This window comes from Pezoporus wallicus, unplaced genomic scaffold, assembly GCF_028554395.1.
Source record: "Pezoporus wallicus isolate ANWC-B61680 ecotype Strahan unplaced genomic scaffold, APGP_CSIRO_Pwel_v1 contig_2871, whole genome shotgun sequence".
In the NCBI taxonomy this organism is placed as follows: domain Eukaryota; kingdom Metazoa; phylum Chordata; class Aves; order Psittaciformes; family Psittacidae; genus Pezoporus; species Pezoporus wallicus.
Genome location: NW_026640775.1, coordinates 1729738 through 1753143, shown reverse-complemented (window position 1 = coordinate 1753143; position 23406 = coordinate 1729738). Strand labels below are relative to the sequence as shown.

General features: G+C 41.9%; 1 protein-coding gene across 5 annotated transcripts in view; it reads left to right on the top strand.

Moving 5' to 3' along the window:
• Positions 1 to 16924, top strand: part of LARGE1 (LARGE xylosyl- and glucuronyltransferase 1) — a 278062-nt gene extending 261138 nt beyond the window's left edge. For 4 of the 5 annotated variants that reach the window (XM_057420472.1, XM_057420469.1, XM_057420470.1 and 1 more), the window contains 3 exons: positions 6454 to 6600; positions 11094 to 11289; positions 14891 to 16924. In XM_057420472.1, coding sequence (XP_057276455.1) covers positions 6454 to 6600; positions 11094 to 11289; positions 14891 to 15088 — 541 coding nt within the window. In that variant the 3' untranslated portion in view covers positions 15089 to 16924. The remainder of the gene's footprint in view (positions 1 to 6453; positions 6601 to 11093; positions 11290 to 14890) is intronic. The other variant, XR_008973630.1, reaches the window with a different exon arrangement.
• Positions 16925 to 23406: the final 6482 nt, after the last annotated feature.

Genomic DNA, 23406 nt, shown 5'->3' with positions numbered 1-23406 from the left:
ACAGTGCACTTATGGGAGCCAGCACTGAAAGGAAGAAAAACATAGACAAAATGATGGACCACAACGTGCTTGAGATATTACAACCATAGAAATAATTCTTGTATGGTAATAACACATCAGAGAACTAAATGCACAGTGACACCACTGATTGGTGCTGTTTCAGAAATAAAAAAAACCCAACACAGATTCACACTGAAAGCTCTTGCATCCAAGATGTGTTACTCTACCAGCATTTTGTGACTCCCGTACCACCTTTAATCTGTGAGTCTCAGTTGCCTGGGAATATTGAAATTACTAATCTGCTACTGCCAACGTTTGAAAAAGGGGTTGGAGGTTTTTCTGCATGTGTTCTAGAGGCTTTTGTTGCTTTTTCAGTAAGAGTTTTCCTAAGCAAAACAGCAGGGAGGTGCAGTGAGAATATTTTAAATACAGATAGCCTGTATCTTTCTTCATTGTCTGTTACCACTGCCTCTGCAAGTAGCTGATTAGTGCTATCTATCTGAGTGGCAGTGATTGTTTGTTAGAGAGATGTACAAACGTTTTCATCTTCATTTCCTCAAATAGAGTAACCAGAAACAAACAGAAATAGTGTGGTTTTTCAGGGTATTGCTTTGTACGATGAACTAGACAAGTCCTTCTCACTGCAAGTTTGCTTATTTATATATATATAGTATGTTGTGTCTCTTCAGACAATATATTCTCAGAAAGAAAGAAATTTTGTGAAACATTTTCACAATATTTTGAAGGTATTGTTTGTGAAAGTTTACAGCCAGTTTAAAAAAAAAAAAAAAGGTGGTCCCTCTAGTTCTCTGTTGCTAACACTTAGTTTTTTGCTAATTGAGCTTTTCACAGCTGCTAAGTAAGACCATTTTAATGCTTTTAATCTCCATCAAACCACCTCCCTTACTCTTTTGTGAGGTACTAAAGGAATGTATCATTTCAAGACTTCCTGTTTAGGAAACTCAAATGCTTTCATGGTCTGGCTGAGTGGAAGTCTTTTGTCACCATCCCTCATTAGTTACTAAGGTCATCTTGTCATTGGCCCAGTGGTAAAAGCTCTTTCTGGTTGCTACAAGTAAGGTGTGTGGGTCATTCTAAAGGTTCTTCTAAGATAGAATAACTAGACAGGCTGCTTATCTACAGTTGTCACAGCTAGCATTAAAGTTCTTCCTTGACACATTTTGTGTAAAATATGGCCTTCACTTCCAGTGACACATTTAGCATGATTGGGTCCTGGCATCCAGTCTTTAACCACAGGTTTTATACCTGTCCCTGCAGCATTAGTTGTGAAGTATTTCTGGTTTTTCTTCAGCATCTCAGCAAGAGACACACTTCATGTAGTGTCTCTTGGTTTTTATTTGTCAGATGCCTTTGTAGGCTATGCACTCATTGCTTTTGCAGAGAGAAGGAACTTCATAAGAATATGAATTCAACAGTGGAGTGACAGCTCTCCAGTTCTTACCACAAACTCTGTGACTGCTGTATTCCTTGATCTCGTGCTAACCACTTACTGAGTCCTGATGGTGGAAGTTGATTTGAATTAGTGGACTTTTATCTTTTCCCCTGAATTCAGTGCTTTAGGATAAGGTTGCTAACCTTTCTGTGTTTGAGCTTCTCTACCCTCCAGAAATGGGCATGATATTACTATCTGCCCCTATAATGATGAAAATTCTGTGTGAATTTTTGGAAAGGATTATGGAGTTGAAAAGATTGACACCAATATGCTGGAGTTCATTTAACTGGTGTTGAGACCCATGATTTAAGATTCATTTCTTCAAAGCTTTGCAAAAAATAGGGTTGATTAGTAGATTTAGAAATTTAACCTAACCTTCACTGTGTCAGAATGTCATACATCAGGTCTGAACACAAAGATGCCTGGGAAACGGTTTCCTGGACAACACTAGCAAAGAGAAAGCTCTTCATAAAACCATGTATCTTATTTTGGGGTTTGGGGGAAAAGGACAGATAAAGGAAAAAGGATACTGAATCAATATTACTGAATCCAAAAGCCAGCCTTCATTAGGATAGTGCAGGAATTAAACAGTTTACCCAGTGTTAGTTTGCAGAATAACCTGGAAATTTTCCTATTCCAAGTACCACAAAACCAGTCAACCAGCAAATGGCACATCCACAGAAAACAGGATAAAAAAGTCACCCCATGGAAATGGAAAAGTAGCTTTGCTTCAAATAAGAAGAGGTTGTATTTTCAGCTGTTTGGTTTAGGAGCAGACCATCAGCCAAGTCACCAGGAGAAAATGGAAGGTGTTCATCTATCAAATCCTCCTGCCATTATTACATTTTACATGGCCTCTTTTGTCTTTTGTCACTCAGGTTGAACACCTAGATGTCAGCACTGATTCCTTCTTCCACTTACATTAGTTCTTTATGTCATATAGTCCACATCAAAGGCAGGCTACACTACTCGGAAGTCAGTGCTGCTGGACTTCTTCACTGAGCATATCTCAAGTCCCAGCTCAGTTTTGAACCCCTCCACTTTGACCTGCCTGACATGCAACTTAGATGCTTAACATATCTCTTGAAAATATTTCTGCAGAGATTATCCCACTCTTTTCTTTCACTGTTGAAGTACCTCTACCAGTTCTCTGTGTTTGTATCTATTACAAGAATCTTGCTTTCGGACCTCTGCTTCTCTCCACTTACCTATCTTTTCATGTTGACCTTTGACAGTACAAATGATTTCATCCTTTTGTATCAGTTTATTCCCTCTTCCTTTTGTTTGTCTTCATGATGGTACTGTCATCTATTTTTTCCAACAGTTTTGCCATTGATACCTATATTAAATTTGCAGATGACAACAGTAGGGAGCATGCAGAAAGGATTATTGATACCCACATTGGTTTTGTGCTTGTATCCCATATCTTACAAAATTAGTCACATTCAACACTAGCTTCAGCACAGTTTGCTCTGTCTGACAGTCTCTGCTGTTACCCTTCCTTGATACCTGTCCTGGGTTCAGCTGTAGCAGTTATTTTTCTTCCTAGTAGCTGGTGCAGTGCTGTGTTTTGGTTTCAGTCTGAGAACAATGCTAATAACACACTGGTGTTTTAACTGTTGCTAAGTAATGCTTATGCTGGTCAAGGACTTTTCAGTCTCATGCTCTACCTGTGAGAAGGGCACAAGAAGCCAGGAGTGAGCACAGCCAGGACACCTGACCCAACCTAGCCAAAGGGATATTCCATACCACAGCACATCATGCCCAGTATATAAACTGGGGGGATTCACCCAGAAGGGACTGGTCGCTGCTTGGTTTGGGCTGGGTATCAGTCAGTGAGTGGTGAACAATTATATTGTGCATCACCTGTGGTTTCTGAGCTTTCATTTCTTCTCTTGTTTCCTATTGTTATTGCTGGTATTCTTTCTATTACCACTATACTTTATTGTAGTTACTGGACTGTTCTCATCTCAACCCGTGGGGTTTACATTCTTCTATTCTCCTCCCCATGCCTCCTGGGGCTGGAGGAAATGGAGGGATGAGTGAACTGCTGTGTGGTGGTCCTGAGTTACCAGCTGGTTTTAAACCACAACAGTACCTGTACCTGGTTCAGCTTTGTTCAGCTTCAGACTATGAACACTGCTGGACAGGATTGTCTCTTCCTTCTTGACAGTGCCAAGCACATCAAGGACTTCATTTTTGCCTGGGACTTTTGAGCTCCCCATCAAACAAAGAGACAGTAACAGCCATAAATGGAAGCTGCTATTTCCTTGCAGAGCCCAAAGGGTGAGCATCACTGCAAATGTTACTTGCTCCTTCCTAGAACTGAATCCCCAAAGCTTCACCACTCAAGTCTGATAGATTGCAGAGATCAGAAAGCCTGAGATGTTGGAAGAGAAACTATGTCAGTGTCCCCTGCTCTCAGAGAAGGTGTGAAGGGGGAGAAACATTAACAGCATCATAAAGACTAGATGCTGGCACTACTCAATGATTCTGGAAGGTCATGGAGGCTGACTATGAAGGAGTGGTGAGAGAGAAGGTAGTGAAGGAAGTACAAAAAAGTTATAAGATGCTGTTAAAATCCTTCAGTTGTGAAAAGTTTACTGGAATGTAGCATGGCTTCTTTAAACAATGCAAACTTTACAGTAAGGTGCTGAGAACAGACTTCTTTTTATAGAACAGGACTATAGGGTGGTGTGAATTCTCTGAACTTCAGGATTTATTAAATAGCCCTGCTCCTCTTCTTTTTCTCTGATAGCAATATAAATGAATTTTAGATATTCTGGGCCAAGAAAAGTGGTTTGTTTGGTTCTTCTGTTATTATGACAGTGAACCCAATTCCTTCATCTTATAACGCTGCAGAGCTTTTGCTGCTTGTCAACATTGTCCTTGATTGCTTGTTGCAGTAACATAAAAATCAGGACAGTGAGTCCTGTTAAAGGGAACTGACTTTGACAAGGAGAGAGAGGCATATTTCTCGTATGAAATATGAAGATAATGAAAGGAAAATTGAGACAGAGTTATTTCTAATGACAAGCATAGTAAAATTTAGTTTGGGGGTGGAAAAGTAACTTCTTTTTCTTTTTCTTTGGGTTTTAGTTTGTTAGGAAAGAACAGACTGAATACCTCTGGCAGGCAGGCCATAAGATCACCAATTCCTGGCTCCATGGCTGGTGTCAGAGTCAGAATGTTGGGGGTTTTGACCATGGGTTAGTTTTTACAGCACCAGGCCTGCAGGCAGCAGATGGGGTATGCCTGTCCCAAAGTGGGAAAAGGATTTTAGCCCAGGAGCTGGCAGGGCTTATAGAAAGGGCTTCAGACTAGTTTCAGAGGGGGAAAGGGATAACACCAGGCACACTAGACATGATCTAGGGGATAGCGTGCTGCTGTTGGAGTCCACATCCACAGGGCAATTTAAATGCATTTATGCCAATACCCACAGCATGGGTGACAAACAGGAGGAGCTGGAAGCCATTGTGCGGCAGGGAAATCATGACATAATCGCCATCACAGAAATGTGGTGGAATGCTTCACATGATTGGAGTGCTGCAATGGAAGGCTACAGGCTCTTCAGAAGGGATAGGCAAGGAAAAAAGAGGTGGTGGGGTTGTGTTGTCTGTCAGGAAGTGCATCGACTGCCTTGAGCTCAATGCTGTGAGTGAGAATGCCGAATGTTTGTGGGTAAAGATCAGGGGGAGGCCAACCAAGCAAATATCCAAGCAAATAGGAGTCTCTTATAGACCACCCAGCCAGGATAAAGCTATGGATAAAGTATTCTTCAAACAAGTAGGAGAAGTTTCATCATCCCTTGCCCTTGTTCTCTTGGAGGCCTTAGTCTGCCAGATGTTTGCTGGAAGTACAACACAGAAGAGAAGAAACAATCTAGGAGGTTCTTGGAGGGTGTGGAAAATAACTTCCTAACCCAGCTGGTTAGTGAGCCAACTAGGAAAGATGCCTGGCTAGATCTGCTCTTCACAGAGAAGGACTGGTGGGTGATGTGATGGTTGGAGACCATCTTGGGCAAAGCAGTCATGAAATGATTCTATTTTCAATCCTTGGAAAAATCAGGAAGAAGGTCAGCAAAACCTCCACCTTAGATTTCCAGAGGGCTGACTGGCCTGTTTAGGATGGTGCTTAGCATATTTCCTTTGGAAACATTACTGAAGGACAAAGGGTCCAGGAAGGCTGGACACTCTTCGAGAATGAAATCCTTATGGCACAGGAGCAGGCGGTCCCTGTGTACTGAAAACCAAACCAGCGAGAAAGAGACCAGCCTGGCTGACCAAGGAGATATTGCTTGAACTCATGAAAAAAAGAGAACTTACCACCTGTGGAAGAAGGGACTTCTTCCCATGAAAAGTACAAGGATGTTAGGTTATATAGAAAGTTTGACAGGCGAAGGCACAGATGGAACTAAATTTGGGCACTGCTATAAAAGATAATAAAAAGTACTTTTGCAAGTAATAGTGTTCATGAGAGCAAATATCTGGTCTATAGTAATGTTAAGGTAACACTCCCCTTGCAGGACAGACAGAGCTCTAAGGCAGAGGTAAAAAGCAAGTATGATGGCACAGCTTAGCACAGAGAAGAGCTAGACTGAGGTGCAGTCAAACTTTCCAGCTCCTCATCTTGTGAAATCCCACTGAATCCTGAATAAATCCCATTTTTTTAGAGCTGCATTGACTGAGCAGCTCTTTCCCATATATGTATTAATATTCAGCTATGTTTCTTTCAAAGGGGTGGTCAGTTGGCTGTGCTTAGAGTGCTAGTTTAGTCCTGTGCACCCCTGAACATGCAGGGCATCACTGATCAGTCAAACACACAAGTTCTTTTTGAACTCTGTCGTTCTTCCTGCTCAAAAGTAGCACCCGTGGGAAAAATACAGGCTATAGTTACATTTATGGTATCAAACTGCCCATTCTCTGTGCTTTATTTTGAAAAGCCAAGTGATTTGCTCTGTTTACAATTTTCCTGCTTTATTTGTTGTTTCTCTTTGCCAGGAAGTCCGTCATCCAGCTCGACCTGGCTAACACCAAGAAAGCTCTGATTGTACCTGCTTTTGAGACCCTACGCTACCGCCTGTCCTTCCCCAAGTCAAAAGCAGAGCTGCTCTCTATGCTGGACATGGGAACCCTCTTCACTTTCAGGTAGTGGAAAGTACTTTTGTTGAATGTGTGATCATGATCTCTAAAGAGATCCCTCATGTGACCAAAAATAATTTTTCTCTGCTGGTTTGTTCACTTCCTGACTGAGTTATGGGAAAAAACAAATGCAGGCTTGCCATGTGCTCTTTCAAAGCGTGGAACAGCTGCTTAGATAGCTAGAGTTTCTCAATGCAGAGGTAAAAGTGTACTCTGACTAGAAGCTGAGAAGTGAGGAACACCTAAATTTGGAGCTCCTCTCTGAAGCAGGCACCTTTTATGGCTGTGAACAAGTCCCTTCTATTATCTGCCAGACTCTTTGGTTTTAAAATGCAACTACCAGTGTTAACTGTCTCTTGGGTGTGTGTGTGTGGTAAGGTCTGATTAGCAGACATTTGTAAAGCATCGCAGTGATGGGAAGAGTACAATATGGCCTTATGATGTTGCACAGAGAGGGGGCTTAGGAGATGTGCGTTCTCTTCCCGGCTCCACTACTGCCCTGCTGGGAGGTGGTACACGAATCAGTTCATTTTCTTACATCTCTGTTCTCCATCTCTGAAATGCAGGTAACAATGTTCACCTCTCCTTTTTACAGTATTTTAAGATCTAGAGATAAAAACTCTGAAAAAGCTAGGTATTATCCATGTCCAGTGGAGCTCTGTATCACCTTTCCTATCCTTCTCTTTATAGCTTTCCTCACACTCCCATTGTGTGTATCGCACACCTCTTTTTGCAGCAGCCACCCTTCCCTCATTTGGCCGCATAGCAAACACCCTGGTGAGCCTGAAAACAATCCTGACACTGCCTCTACCAGTGACCGACTTGAAATAGAAACTTGAGGCATGCCTCTCTCTGGAAAATTACTTAAGAATACTGATAAAGCAAGAGCCATTCACTCTTCCATCATTCTTTAACAGTCAAAGGCATACAAATTAACAAGAGATTTGTTGACAGAACGACTATGTTCTATGAAATGACTGTTTCCCCCATAGCTGAAAGAAAAATATCCTTCCAGTGGAAAATAACACCCTCAGGATTTTCAGATGCTGCATTCCACCAACAGTCAAATTTTCAACTTGCACAGCACTGGGCTTCCACTACAGATTTTATCCTCAAGCTATACAGCATGTTGGCATGTTACGTACACAGACAGATTTGCAGGTCCTTTCTTAAGTCTCACTTAGGCAAAACTGTCTTTAACATCATTGGGAGTTTTGCCAAAGCAAGGTTAAATAAGAACTGAAGGACATGCGGTCTGTAGCTGGTGTTTTTATTAATGTAGGACACAATTTGCAAATGCTTTCCAAGTTTGCTTTGGCTCACTTCATTGCTCAAATCTATCAACAGCCACAAAGCAGCTGTGATCTGGGCTGAGAATTTCCACCTCCACGTTCAAGGTGCTGTAATAACGCTGCAATTTGAGGCTGAGCGGGTGGGAGTGAGCTGGGGAGGACTGCTGTGGCAGTGATTGCTGAAAGTGCCTGCAGCATCCCAGTCCCTCGTGCCACATGGTAGATTACAATCTTTTCCTCACTGAAATTGCTTTTGCCACCTCTTTTCCAAATGGTGACCTTTCCTAGCTCTGGGCAGCTAAGAAGTACAAAAAGGTTCTCAATTACATCCCCCAGTCACCATCAGGAGAAAAGGGAAGATGTGAGCATCTGTGGCTTGCAAGGTGTGCTGTGTGGAAACCCTCCACAGAAGCAGGTTGCTCTGTGCCAGCTTCCTAGCTTTGTTTAAGATGAAACATTTGATCAAATGGTGGTGTATGTTTTTTTCCAGTTGTTTTCCTAGCTTGTTTTCCTAGCTTTGTTTAAGATGAAACATTTTTCCTAGCTTGTTTTCCTAGCTTTGTTTAAGATGAAACATTTGATCAAATGGTGGGTATGTTTTTTTCCAGTTGTTTTCCATAAACCATAGAAAACAAATTCATCAGCACTTTACTGAGGTCAGATTACTTTTTTGGATTTGCCAAAATTGCCAGTGGTAGTGAAAGATACATCATTCACAATTTTCAGGAAGTTCTGGGAGTCAGTGAGTGCAGCCTTAAGATTTGATGAATATTTAACTCTTGAGTGACAAGGGCCTGAGCAGGAAAATCAGATTTATTAATTTGGCCTGTGAGATGGAAGACCAGTGCAGACAGTGAACCACATCCCACGGCTGCATCTCTGAGAGTAAAGTCTGTTGGAAATCACTTGCTCTTTTATAGTAACTTCCTCTGTATGGACACCCATATAATGGTCTCTGCATATCTTACTGTGCAGTACATGTCATTTAATGATCAGCCATTTGCCATGATCCACCTCCAGCAGATTGTATGTGTGTATGTATATATGTAGACTTGTCTGTATTGTATGTACAGATATGTATGGAATCCTGAACCCGCACAATTCTTGTTTCTGGTCTAATTAGTCCTTTATAATTAATGTGCACACACCTCATTTGAGCAACATGTACTCATTTTTCTCTTCATCCTGACCTTAGCCATCCTTTTGTCTTCCTCTTTCCCTGCACTACATCTGTCACTCTGAACAGGCAAGTAGATCATCTCTGGTATTATTTTGTTCGGTACAATCAGGTCTATTCCTTCCTTTCTACTTTGTTTCATCTCTTCAATCTCATTTCCGTATTTTCCCCTCCCTGTCTCTTCCCAATTTTTTTTCCCTGCTGGTCAGCTCCCTCGACTCACAGTGATTATACCTGAGCTGCTGTAGCAGCTTACACTGATATCCCTAAACATGGTGGAAAGAAATTGCTGGGTTTTATGGCTGGCATCCTGTTTAAATCAGTTGGAGTGTTACTAGAACAACAGCAGCACTTGACTGCTTCTCTGCAGGGATCTCTCAATTAACTGAAGTTTGTACGGGGCTTTGAAGATACAAATCACTTTGGAAGTGTTTAGTAGTCATTATTATTATTGCCATAATTAATTTCAAAATGCTGGAGGTAGGATTTTGGAAGATAAAGCATCCTCCACAATCCCATATAATTTTAAACCCCACATTGTGATAATATTTTTTTTCTGGCATAGATAGCTTTCCATTAGTGACTAGGTGGGCTACCCACTCGTTTCCAAGAGACCAAGAAAAGAGGTAGGCTTTTTGGAGATGATTGCAAAGGGCATTAAGCATTGTAAGCATCTTTGTGAATTTGGCACTCTCTTCTAATAATCTCTGGAGAATTAATTCATCGTTATTTTCTTTTCATACAGAAGGACTGTTTTCCCAGGTCCTCGAGCCAGATAACTGAAAGTGATGCAACCTGTTTACAGTTTAGAAATGCAGCCTTCGAAGGGCCATACGTAACTTGGGACCCTGCTGCTATACTAATTATTCTACCTTCCTGACTGCCCCTGAACAAGAGTAGTCAACACCTCTGTTTTTCCTGTTACAAGCCATACAAATATACAGTCCTAGTGAAAACTCCTGGGTGTGATTTTGCATCCCTGCTTTTAGGAATGACTCCCAATGTTATGAGAATTTCTGGGGTTGAAACATTACCTCAGGTCCTAATTCTGAAAAGATTTAATGCTCGAATCTCAACACTTCTAGTGCAAATCATCCCTGTGAATTCAGTGTACCTTACATTATGAATTGGCAGGGTGTTTGTTTTGCCTCTTCTGTTACACGTCTCTGAGCACTGTAGTACAGATGGCCAGCTATGCCTTTCTTTCATTATTTAATCTATACATCTGCAGAAAGAACCCGTCTCATTGATTTTTGGAAAGTGTAAGAAGAAGAAGTGGGTGAGAGAGTCATTGACCCTGGCACTAATGGGGTGCATTCAAGCTGTGCTTGGAAGAGACCTGCTGTGACCTAAACAAGATTAGTGAAGTATAAAAGGATCTTTTTCTGTAAATCAAATTGATTACCTTACTAAGGATCACATGGGTACTCCCCACAGTGTAGAAAGTACAATAGAAAGCTTTTATGTAATATTTTACTTATTCATTTAATTATGCACTTTGGCTCCCGCCATCATAATCACAGTAACTAATAAAACAGAGCATCTATCCGGAGCTGCAGGTGTCTCTCATACAAATTAAAAAATTACATATAAAACAAATAGTGAATGTCAGTGTAGTGTAGAAGGAAATAGCTAATTTTAGGGACCTTATCTGAGCTGCAGACTTTCACACTGATTTTAAAGCACTGATACAGCTACTTGGTTGCTAGGTACAAGCCACAGCACTTTGTAGTGCAGATGAGCTGCCTGCGTACTTTGTAATTGTTTCTCACATTAGCATTAGGTAGTGTTTTCACACTATCCTTCACCAACTAGATGCGTTTAAGCATTGAGTACATAGAGGCTCTGGGAAGCGTGCTGGAAATAGTCCTAGAAATTGCCTCCGCTCTGTCTTAAAAATGATGATGTGAACTGTATGCTAATGTCCTTATTTCTGAGCGTTTCATCTAACAAGTAACATTTTGTTGCCTCCCCAAGATGTATTCTATCTAACTGCCTCCCCGCATCCGTGCCATTTATGTCTGTTTAAGGTATCACGTCTGGACGAAAGGGCATGCGCCAACGAACTTTGCCAAGTGGCGAACAGCCACCACCCCCTACCGTGTCGAGTGGGAAGCAGACTTTGAGCCATACGTTGTTGTGAGGAAGGACTGCCCAGAGTATGACAGGCGGTTTGTTGGATTTGGCTGGAACAAAGTAGCTCACATCATGGAACTGGATGCACAGGTGAGGAGATGGCACCTGCATATCTCACCCAGCGGCTAGGCAGGAGGGTTGTTAAAATGAAATCAGTGCTCTGTAGAAAGGCTTCAGGCTTTGCATCACCAAAGTACTCATCTGGCCTTATTGAGCTCCTGAATGAGTGCCTCTTGAGTTGGGAACACTCAGCTTAGTCCTTGTCAAGCATTAGAAGCAGAGCTAAGCCTAAGTGAGTTTAACTGTCAGTACTGAGAAAGTTGTTTTGAAGTGGCACAGTCCCTGCAGTGTCCACCTCCTGCCCAGCAGTGTGCCTGAGCACTGCAGCACATATTACGAGTCGTATAACCTGCTAGGGGATCCGCAGACTTAGCTGGAAGTTTTTTCAGTTAAACTGGGGTTAGTGAGTCCCAGATGCTAATTTAGAATTCAAAAAGCAATCTCAAATTGAATCCAAAGCAAGCTTCTTCCATTTCTGGCCTGGATTTGCAGCGCATCTCTGCAAAGCCAAGGACTTTGCATTTCAAAAGTCTCTGGCTGTGGAGCAGCCTCTAGAGGATCTAGCTACTTGATCCTTGGGCTACCTCCCTTTTGTATCTGTGACTTGGGATGAAGTTGTTGGGCAAAATATTTAAGAGTAAGGATGATGCAGAGAAAGCTTGAGAGTCTCAGATTAGCACGAGAGCTCTCAGTCCCTGCCACTGACCTAGATCTTAGGGTCTGGCAGTGACTATGGCTCCATGAGATCCTGGTGCTGCTACTCCTTACTGAAATGGCAGGGTTTGCATCTCACTACTGCCCTTGAATGTGAAGCTAACAATATAATGTGGTAATCAGCAGTATTTGTTACAGCATTTCTTTATAGTTTGGGATTTGTTTGGGGGGGTTTGTTTGGTTTCAAACCTAGTTTTTGAAATAGTAACATTTCATGCTAACCAAAAAACATGGGGTTTGGCCATCTATATCCTCCTATGGTAGTTTCTGCTACGAATCTGGAAGAGAGCTGATCCTTCTCTGCTCAACTCTTAACAGTTTATGTGAAGCAGAGCAGCACAAGGCATGCAGTAAGATACTGGGAAATTGCGTCTGAGGTGTGGGCTATTTGTGTGCAGGCATGTTTGTGGGAGGCATATTTTCTACTGCTTACAAAACCACATGGTCACCTTGTGCTGGCAGCCATTTGCCCTGTTTGTAGAAGGGCATTCCCAAGGAATTTGTACCTACTTATGTTGTGAAAAAAAAATTATGGCAGACTAGAAAAAAAAGGCCCCTTATATTATCATTAATAATAACACTTTGCTCTGCTATAGCACTTTAATTTTTCAATGCACTTTCCAAACACTAATCATTTAACCATCAGTTGTGGAGAGTGCTAGGGTAATGATATATTATTTGTTAATCTGGGTAACAAGGCTTTATGTTCCCACTGGCAGCTCTCATCTAGCACTCACAATTTAACTCTTCTGTTCAGAGATGTTTGCCCAGCACACAGATTTACACGTGAGAAAATGGAACATTTTGCAAAGTTGTTCATCATGCAGATATTTTAAAAAGCCATTGAGTTGGAGCGAACTCTGGGGAATTGGTTTTCTCACTCTTCCAGCCTTAGAAACATTCTCACATTGAAAAGAAGCTTAATTTCCATCATGGGTAGCAACATGGATGTTGGCCTGTTCTCCCACAGAATCAGCCTGGAGAGGATCTGGAATCACATAGCTACATCCCCGTATGGCATTCCTCTGCTTCAGGGTGTCCACAGATCAGGTTGCTGCCAGCCACTTGGCTGGTTTCATTACCAGCAGGCAGAGGAGCTTCTCAATTGAATTATTTCACTGCTCCTCACAACTGCAGTGTCTGTCAAGAGGACTGTTTCATTTTCCTTACCAAGGGCCTGTGCCACTGCCATCCTTCAGAGCAGCACACTGTGAGAAAATAAGCATCATTATTATTCTGGAGGCATGTAGATGTCCACAGAGCTGGATGCTGTCCAAATACATCGATAATGACAGCGTTCATCTAAAGAATTTATAACCTGTGAGTTAGGCACAGAGGTTCCTGCAAGTGCATTGCTTTGTCCATAAATGTTTACATGTAATAGAGGAGGATCATTAGGAAGCCTTTCCCTGTTCGTCTAGTGACTGTGGAACTAGACTGTGAGCATCCCTTTTGCCAGGACGCTAGCCCAGCATCTTTCAAAGAGGCTTATTAGCAGTAGACTCATGCAAGTTTTTGGAAGGCTGTAGGTGCCTGAAGGATTTTCAGAAGGATGGGAGCATTGCTGTGCTGGACAGTTTACACTACAGAGCATAGACAGTCCCTGAACTGCAGGATTACAGACTTGAGATGCAAACAGGGAGCAAAGATTGTAGGAGGGGAATGGGTCTTTCTCTGCAGCTTCAGCTCTGTTAGTTTTAAGGTCTTGTAAAGACATATTTTATAGTTTGTAGTTTATCAGCTCTCCTCACTCCATCATGACAGCCTTTTATTTTGCATTTAGCTCCCCATTAATTCCAAGTGTTTTCCAGCTAAATAAGTTCTGCCTGTGAGCATCAAGATTATTTTGCTCTTGCTGTACATTCATCACCCCAAACAGAAGCTCAGAGGGGCCTATTCCCATATATGACAGCATTGTAATCTGGCACAAAGATTTGCTACTTCAGCACTGTCTGGCAGGGAAGAGGCATTCCCATAATAAGAAAGGAGCAGCCATACAGCTGCATCTGCTCCTAGCTGTCTAGTACATGCTGCTGTTTCATAGGTGTCTCTGGGAAGGTACTGCAGCCTTAGCTATACTTCAGGGTCACCAGTATCACTGCCTGAGTTGGGATATAGCTCCACATTTCATTCTGCTCTCTTTTTTCCATTTTATTTGGGCTTTATTTTGAGCTGTGTTGCTTAAACACTTGGTTTCTGGTAGCATTGTAACCCAGCAGCTTTCAGTCTTTTCTGGGTTGATCATGTTTGTTCCACTAACAACTTCCCTGGGCAGCCTGTTCCGGTGCCTCACCACTCTCACAGTAAAGGATTTCTTCCTAATATCTAACCTAAATCTCCCCTGTTTAAGTTTGAACCTATTACCCCTTGTCCTGTCACCATAGTCCCTGCTGACAAGACCCTCCACATCATCCCTATAGGCCCCCTTCAGATACTGGAAGGCTGCTATGAGGTCTCCACACAGCTTCACTTCTCCAGTCTGAACAGCCCCAACTTTCTCAGCCTATCTTCATACGGGAGGTGCTCCAGTCCCCTGATCGTCGTTGTGTCCCTCCTCTGGACTTGCTCCAACAGCTCCATGTTCTTATGTTGGGGACACCAGAACTACACACAGTGCTCCAAGTGGAGTCTCACAAGAGCAGAGTAGAGGGCCTTCAGGCCTGCCTTCTGTACCATTTCCCCATTATTTGGCTTATATGGAGTAAAATATTTAAAATATAAAGTATATCTTTCATAAAACCAAGCAAAATCAACTTTAAAAAGAAGGCTTATTTGTCTTATCTGTATGAGTTTGTAATTTCTGAGACTCACACTGCACTATTGTGTGATGGAGCATGTATGACTGTGGAGGTATGGCAGAGATGTGTCACAGGGGGGGCTCGGGGACATCCTCACAGCCAGTGTCTTTCTCCCCCAGGAGTACGAGTTCACGGTGCTGCCCAATGCCTACATGATCCACATGCCGCACGCCCCCAGCTTCGACATCACCAAGTTTCGCTCCAACAAGCAATACCGCATTTGTCTCAAGACCCTGAAGGAGGAGTTCCAGCAGGATATGTCACGCCACTACGGCTTTGCAGCCCTCAAATATCTCACGGCAGAGAGCAACAGCTAGCACAGCAGAGCCCGTGTGAGGGAAATAGGGACACCGGAGGGAGGAGCCGCTCAATGTTTGGGGTCTTCAAACTTCGAACTGAGAAATACTTTCTGGTTTTATATCATACTTGGCAGTTCTAACAGTAGAAATTTGAAGTGAGATGTCTTCGAACTATGCTCATTCGTCTCTTCCCCGACTACCCCAGGCCTTTCAGCTTTAGCATTCATGACGTGTCAGCGAGAGGAGCCGGCCACGCGCCCGCCATGCCGACGGAGCTGGGGACTGGGCTGGGGCTGGGAAAGCACTCTTGCTCTGTTAACTGCAGAGCAAAGACAGACCTTAAGAATATAGGATTTCATGTTGCTATTTAATAACTTGACATGCTTTTTATCTGTAAAGGAAGATCTTCGGGTCGCTGTCCTGTGAATTTCAAATCTGCACTACTCTAAAAGGGAACTCTCACCTGTGAACTTTCACAGGGCCCTGTTACCATGGATGACCTTGTTAATGCAGGATGAGCCAAAGGTCTGAATTAGCCTTGAAAACAAAGGGGACGCTTATATAGTACTGCACTCCAGGGAAGGTGTGTTAACTGGCTTAGGTGTATACATGATACCAGTTGGTCTTTTACTCTCAAATTAGTTGTTTTATCAGGAAAATTCCCTATACCCCACCCCGCCTTTTCCCCAGTCCTAAATGCTGCTCCTTTCCTTGCCAAGGAAATGTCTCCCTTGTGTTTCTTTCCCATCTTCAGTTCTGGTGGTCCCATAAAGAAGACGAGTAGGCTCTGCCAGAACATGAACAAAACTTGTCAGTGTAAGGTTTGTTTTCACCAGAGCAACTTGTTCGTGTGTGTCTCGCAAAATAAAGGGCCTGGCTGAAACTCTTTATCCTTTTTTAGGCAAGAATTGGATTTTGCCTATGAGGCACATTGTGCCGGGGGGGGATATTGATTTGTAGGCTTATTTCAGTGCATGCCCATCTGTGAAGGCATTGGGCCTTGGGCTTTAAGTGGATTTCTCTGATGAGAAGGGAATATAAACACAGCAACTAGTAGCCTTGGTGCTCTCCTGCTGCCTGCTGCAAGGTCTCAGAACTACTTCGTTAAAGGAGTTTATAATTAAACGGAGCAGAACTGTTAGGAATAAACTCCCCATTCGAGGGGGAGAAAAGAACGTGTTGGGAATCTGAGTGTGAGTGTTTGCTTGAACGTGGGCTGGTCAAGTTCACAACTTTGGTACACATAGGAATATGCTGGTGGGCGGACAGGAAACCTAACAGGCAAAATGCAGAAAACAAGACACTGGACTTTTTACCATTTTCTTTATTCTTCAGTATTAATGTTGTGTTTACATGGGATGCAGAGATGAGGTTTAATGCACTACCCCTTGCAGGGCTATTTGTAATTTCTGTTGCAATGTTAATAGAGAAAGCAGAAACAACTCAGTGAGAAATGTGTCTGTCTCCTTACCCCAGATCCCCATATAACCACGGTACCAATACCACTGCCTGAGTTGGGAAATGGATCCACATTGTGTTCTGCTCAGTTTTTTCCCCTTTTGTTTTTCAGCCACTGGACCTTCTACTTTCCTCCCCACCTCCTCTCTCTAGGGCTTGGTTTTATTTCTAACCTGACATTTCGTGAGAGCTTTCTGTTACAGTGGAAACCACGTGGTTAAACCAGACATTTAAACTACAAATATCAGTTCATCATGCTGTGTATATGTAAGAAAAGCCCAAAAAGGCAACTTTGACAAGAAATAAAAAGGGGCGGGAGGCTGTGTGTAATTTTCACTTTTTCCCCTGGGAGTGTTGGCTGCATAAGAATACATCACTGCATAATTTTCCAAAGTGCTTCTCTTCTGTTCTTAATGGCTTTGTGGAAAGATTTACATAAAAAAAAAAAAAAAATGGGAAGAGCTGGGAAGAAGTGAAATGAGTGCTCAGTCCTGGCTAAAATATGTTCTTTTAAAAACACCAAAATCTTAACTACCTATGACCTGTATTACTCACCATTAAGGGCCAAGGTCACTGTGCATATCGAGAATGAGAACCCTGTAGCACAGGGGCCTGTTCATTAGCTAATGTGCAGAAGGGTGTCAAAAGTTGATCCAGAGAGAGCCTAACACCAGTTGTCCCTACATAAAATCTCCAACCAGAGCTTCAGAGTGACCATCATTATGTTTCATATATATTAGAAACTTTTATTTCCAGATGTATGTTTTTCCTTGGCTTAACAATGTTGCCCAAGGGTGGACTGGATTGTCCTGCAGCAGCATAACCTGTAGCGTGGGCCTCTATGTTGTTTTGATGTGCCATTATCAACATGAACATTATTTTCTCCTCAGTGGTCATGAGATGATGTAGATGGGGGGGAACAGGGAGATAATCATTTGCTATTTGCTGTCTGCATAGCAAGTCATGGAACGTTCTGGGTAGGCTTAGGTGTGCTGGCTGCTGTAACCAGCTCAAAGATTAGCTAGTAGGTTCGAAGAGCCCCTTTTTTTTACCTTTATAGACACTGTACTGACTTGTATCTGTCACGTCGTGTTGGTCTATGTGGTTCATAATTAGGGAAGTGTGAGGCTTGGGTTTTTTTAACACATTTCAGCCATTTTACATGATAGCAAATTAGAATTACATATCTGTCTGTAACTGTCAGGGCTCCTCCAATACCACGAAAAAATCACCACTGACAACAACAGAAGTCCCCAACTCAGTTATAACACTGATTGTCTTCCAGTCCTCTGCTGTAGTAACTATTTGATAGCAACTTTGTTACTTAATTCTCAGTTTTCTCCTGAAATCTTCAAGAAATATCAGGTAAACCTCGTAACTTAATGCCTTTGATTTATTGATTTGTTCCACCAACTTCTCTCTTGAGTCTTCAATCTCCTTATCTTTAGTATTTGGAAAGTGTGAGTCTTTCATTTAGTTTTCACTCCAGCACCCTCCCTGGTGAAGACTGATGCAAATAAATCATTTAGATTCTTGGCAATGTCCTTATTGTCTTTAATTGTTTCTTCTACTTACTATTTGGGGTGGCCTTCCGGTTATGTCCGGTTTTCTGCTTTTGGTGTACTGAGCAAATGTGTATTTTCAGTTTTAACTTCCTACTATTTGCTCTTCAGATTCCCTCTTAGTTTGCTCAAACTCCATCTTAATTATTACATACTTTCTTTTCAGGTTTACAAAATTCTGATTTCCATTCTCTAAAGTTTTCTTATTTGGCCTGAATAACTTCTAAACTTTCCAGTTTAGTCATACCAGCATTTCCTTGTCCTCATCTTCCATTTATCTGAGGGGATACCATACACCATGGCCATTGATAAGCCTTTTCCATTTTCAGTCTGAGGATTTCAGTTTTTCTTTTCTTTTTATTTAGGGCTACTGGTTCTTTAAAAGGAAAAAGGGGTTTTGTTTTAAATTTTTTATATCAAACATCAGCCTATTATTGTAGGTTTGTATTTTCCTCTTTACCTTTCCTAAATGCTGCCCTTTTTCTGGTCAAGGGATCAGAAATAAAATCTTAAAAATTCTTTTGTTCTTCTAATTTGGGTTCTTACCTTGACGTGTTTTGTTCTGTGGCTCCCTTTTCCCCCTTCACCCAAAAACATTGACGTGTATGAGTCACTGCAAACTTTTCAGTTCCAGAGCCTGAAATGTGTATTTATTTCCCAGCACCTTCTGACATCCCACCACATTTCAGACATAATTATTATTCCAAATAACAATCTGCGGGCTGGCACCCAGTCCTTCTATTTTTGTTTTCATGCTTCTCCCTTTGATAGAACAAGCTTTGCAAGTTTAAGTTTTGGGCAAAGCACTTGCCTTTATTTAATGCCTTATTGTAACCTTCTAGTAAGTTTCCATTATTTCTCTCTGTTGTCACAGTATATACCTTCAAATGTTTGGCTGTAGCTTCCATGCTGTCATTTCCTGGCTAAGAGTCATCTACCACTTGCCTACCTGGCAGACCTAGAAAACGTCTTTCTTTCTTCTGACTAGTCCTTAGTGTATCCATAACGGGTTTTTTCCAAGTCCTACTGTTAGTAATTCCTTACAGCCTTTCTTGTTTCCTGTGTCAGCAATCTGGTTCCACTTCATAATTTGTTTTGGAGGTTTTTTTTTACTATTTTTAATCATCATCTTGGCCTCTGTGATATAAAGGAATTAGCAGCTGTACTTGCAGTTCCATCACTTTTGTTAGACTTCATATCCCATATGCTGACATGATTCCTAAAGTGCTCGTTTTTTACCTGGTAGGCGTCATGTGATTTGTATGTAAATCATAAACTGCATTTTCCTTTTACTGCAACAAACAGAGCTATTTTGCAGTGTTACTTGCAGTAGCTGGTGCAACAGAGTAAGCCCTGTGTTACAGCAAAAAGCACAAAAACCTTGTCAGAACTGTAGCTACTGTTCCTCTCCAGAGGGGAAATAAGGCCCTAGTGCAGCTGAACAGTTTTATAAATGCCCTGCACAAAACACATTGCACATTATTTTCTGGTAGGTATAATCATACATTGTCCAATTAAATATGAAAAATACATTTTTAATGTTCTCATTTTTACATGCAATTCTATCCAGAAGATAATGCATTTCCTTCTCTATCTTGCCAGTTTCTCCCATTACTCCAGCCTGCCTAATAGCCCCATCTGTTTTCAGCTGAGAAAGATTAATGACCAGCAGCACTGGGAGTCCTGGCAAATCAGCAGAGATATTACTCTTAGGCATTGCACAGGACATTCTTTGCTATTCTGCCAAATACTGTATGGGTGTTCCTCAGGTTTCAACACAGCAACAGCAGAACACAGCAAGCTCAGCAAGTGGGGTGAGAGCATCATTATTTATGAACTTCAGTGAGGCCTAATACATTAGATGGTGGGACTGCTAAAAAAAGAATGTATCATTGTGAGCTCAAAAAGTATTTCAACTTTAGGAAAAGAAAGCAGCTAAGTTTCTGCAACTCAGCAAGTGAGACTGGAACAAATAAGTCACTAGTAGACGGTGACAGCCTAGTATTTCCACTGCAGTATTCAAAATGCAGAAGCTAAATGAAGTCACTTTTACAGCAGGAATCCATAATGTGTATTTATATGGAGTGTTTATGTCCAAACACATAGGTGAACTGGGGATTGTTTGAAGGTTGTTACTTTGGTTCACAATATAAAATTGTTTGGAAAAGCTGCTGGCTGTGCACAACAAGTTACAGCTCAGGAAATGCTTGCAAACTGGAATTTAGAAATACCTTGTTTTTATAGGAATTTGTTTTCGTGAGTAGTTAAACGTTCCCGAAACAAGGGCTGTGGAATTTCAAAAGGTGCTATGTATGTGTCAGTTGTCTGGAACATTTTCCTTGTACGGCTACTTGGGATTTGGGAGTCATTTGCTCTTCAGAGATTAATTGTTATGATTGGTTGAAAAAATAAGCTGGGAATTAGAAAGCCAGCCAAATATTTATTTGTATGATTGATCATAGGAATGTATTTGTGCAGACATGTTAATGGGTACAGCAATGGAGTTAGCTCATTGAAGGTGTTGGGATGCAAAAGATCTGAAACCCAGGCTAAGAGCTTAGTATCTTTTCAGTCATTCTGTGCTAGAGTTTCCCCTTATAGCATGAGAACACCTTCCTGTCTCCTAGCTGATTGCTATTTTTGTAGGGTTAAAATGTCCTAAATCTCTGCAACATGGATTCATGGGAAGTCACTGTGCAGGTGACAGAGGCTGCATTTGAGCTCCGTGGTCCAATGCTGTGACATACAAGATTTCAGCCCTATAGAAATAGTTCTGACCTGGGGGTAATTCTCTGATCAGGTGTGTAGAGAGGTCCCCAAACACATAAAGCCAGGTAATTCAAGGCAAGCTAAGCCTATTCCTCAGTATTATGGTAACATAGTTCTCAGACAATAAGTGTGTGACATTTCAACATTAACCATTATATCACAAGACTCCACTAAGGATGCATACATAATCAGTCATGTGAAAGACTCCACTAAGGATGCATACATAATCAGTCATGTGAAAGACAGAGGATCTGAAATCCAAGTTGCAGGTGGAACTGGTGATTTGCTCATAGAGCTTCTTTCTGCCCCCGGCACATATGTAATATGTCTCTACACAATTTGCTGGGTGTTTTTGAGAGGACTCCTCTCATTTTAGGCAGAGTGGATGGGATGATACTTAGGGAAAAAAAGCAGCTTGTGATACTTTCTACTGTTGCTCTCATTGATCTTTTCCTAATACGATAGCTGCCTTGATTCTGAGCAAAGCCAGACTTTTTTCTTTTTTTTTTTTTCCTAAAGGATAGGTATAAACTGAGATTAGAAAAGGCAAATATCCCCCATACTCTCAGGCTTTCTGAGCAGAATGCCTGCAGTTCTCTTCTACAGGCTTTTCCTGTGTGGAGGGATCCCATGCAGCTGATGGAAATGGCCTTGTAGCACTCACTCCCAACCCATGAATGCTAACAGCTGAACATGCAAGAGTGGGGAATCCCAGCTCTGACCAAGCACGTCTGCTCCATCTCTGGGGCATTCAACAGACTTAACAGGAGTCTGTCAGGTAAGCTGTGAAAAGGTAGAGTAAATAACAGGGGTGGGGGGCATGAGGGGTTTAAGGAGCCAGATTTCCAGGAGTGAGGAAGGCAAAAGCATCCTGAGGTTCCTCAGAAGATCTGTTAGTAGGAAATTTGATGCTCCAGGGAAGCCTGGGCTGTAGCTGTTATGAGATGGTCTAGTTCAAGATCCTCAGGACAGTGAGAAGAGCATGCAGCAAGCTCTTGGACTTCAAGAGAGCAGACTTATGGGTTCAAACTTAAACAGGAAGTTTAGGTTTAGGTTAGATGTAAGGAAGAAGTTCTTTACTATGAGGGTGGTGGGGCACTGGAATGGATTGCCCAAGGAACCCATTCCTCGGGTTCCTTGGGCAATGTGAATGCGCCACTGCTGGCAGCGTTCAAGGCCAGGTTGAATGGAGTCCTGGCTGACATGGTTCAGTGTGAGCTGCCCCTGCCCATAGCAGGGGGATTGGAACTTGATATCTTAGCACCCTTTCCAACCTTAACCATTCTATGATTCTATGATCTGTGGGTTGGACTAAGCTCATTCTGCATCTGTGTCACTTCTTATCCAACACTGGCCAATGCTGCCCACCTGTAGTAAATTCTATAGGTTGTAAAATGCATGAAAGTGTGCACTGAGATTAAACCATTCTCAGCTCAAAGATGTTTAATTTGTTTCAGTTCTTTGGATTCCCACATTGCTCCTTTGCTGATCATGAGAAAAGGAAAAAATAGCAGTTTGATAACAGTTGGAGTCTGACTACTCAGGCTTTTTCAAATTATCAGCACTGTGGTCAATGGTTGGGGCGAAGCTGGAGTTAGCAAGGCTCATAGAATTTCTTCATTTTATCTGCCTAGGGATCTGTTGTTCCAGCAGTGCCCTCCAGCAATCCTGTAAGGGAAGGAAAAGCTATCCATGAACTCTTCATCCGGTTGATACCAACCACTAGCAGCAGGAAGGAAGCTACACGACTGTCTGCATTAAGGTTTTCTAGCTGGCAATAGTGAGTTCAGCATGAAATCTGTTGTTCTGATGATAGACTTTGCTGAGCTTTTCTGCATTTTAGGTGTATGCTTGAGTATACATCTGAGTGACAGAGGCTCCTCGGGGCTAGGAAGAGATGGGATTCAGCAGCTTGCTTGTTCAGAATAAGAACAAGAGAAGTATGTATTTTCCCTCAACATCTTGCACAGTTTTTACTAGTAATATCAGCATCAATCCAGCTGGCCTGAGACTCAGTGTTCAGGCTGGGCAGTAAGCTTCTGTTGTCTGTGTTAAGAGGACAGATAAAATGATGCTTTCTGTCCATAACATCAATGAATATTGCCATACAGGTTCAGATGGCTCATGTAGAATTTACATCTTTTACTTTTCAATGCTAAGTTCAAAGAACAGCAAAGGCAATTAAAAATTAAAAAAAAAGTGCTGAGTCCTGCAAGGACCCACAAGGATTAACATTCATGGAGATTTGCCAGTGCAAAATACCCACCAAGTTAACCTGCCAGCTTTTGTCATGGACATGGAGAATGCAGGTACCATCCTCTCCTTTCTGATTACCTTTCATAGAGCAAAACAAGTGCATGTAGTAAGAACAACTCTCTGACCAGATCACCCAAGACCCAAATATTTTATATGTTTTGTTGCTTTCATTTCCATTTTCATATGTGGAATTTACAGTTTCCAAAATTTGGTGATTTTCTTAAGCTGATACAGCTTTCTTCTGCATCAGTCAGACTTGCAAACATCATAGAATTGTCTGGGGTGAAGAAT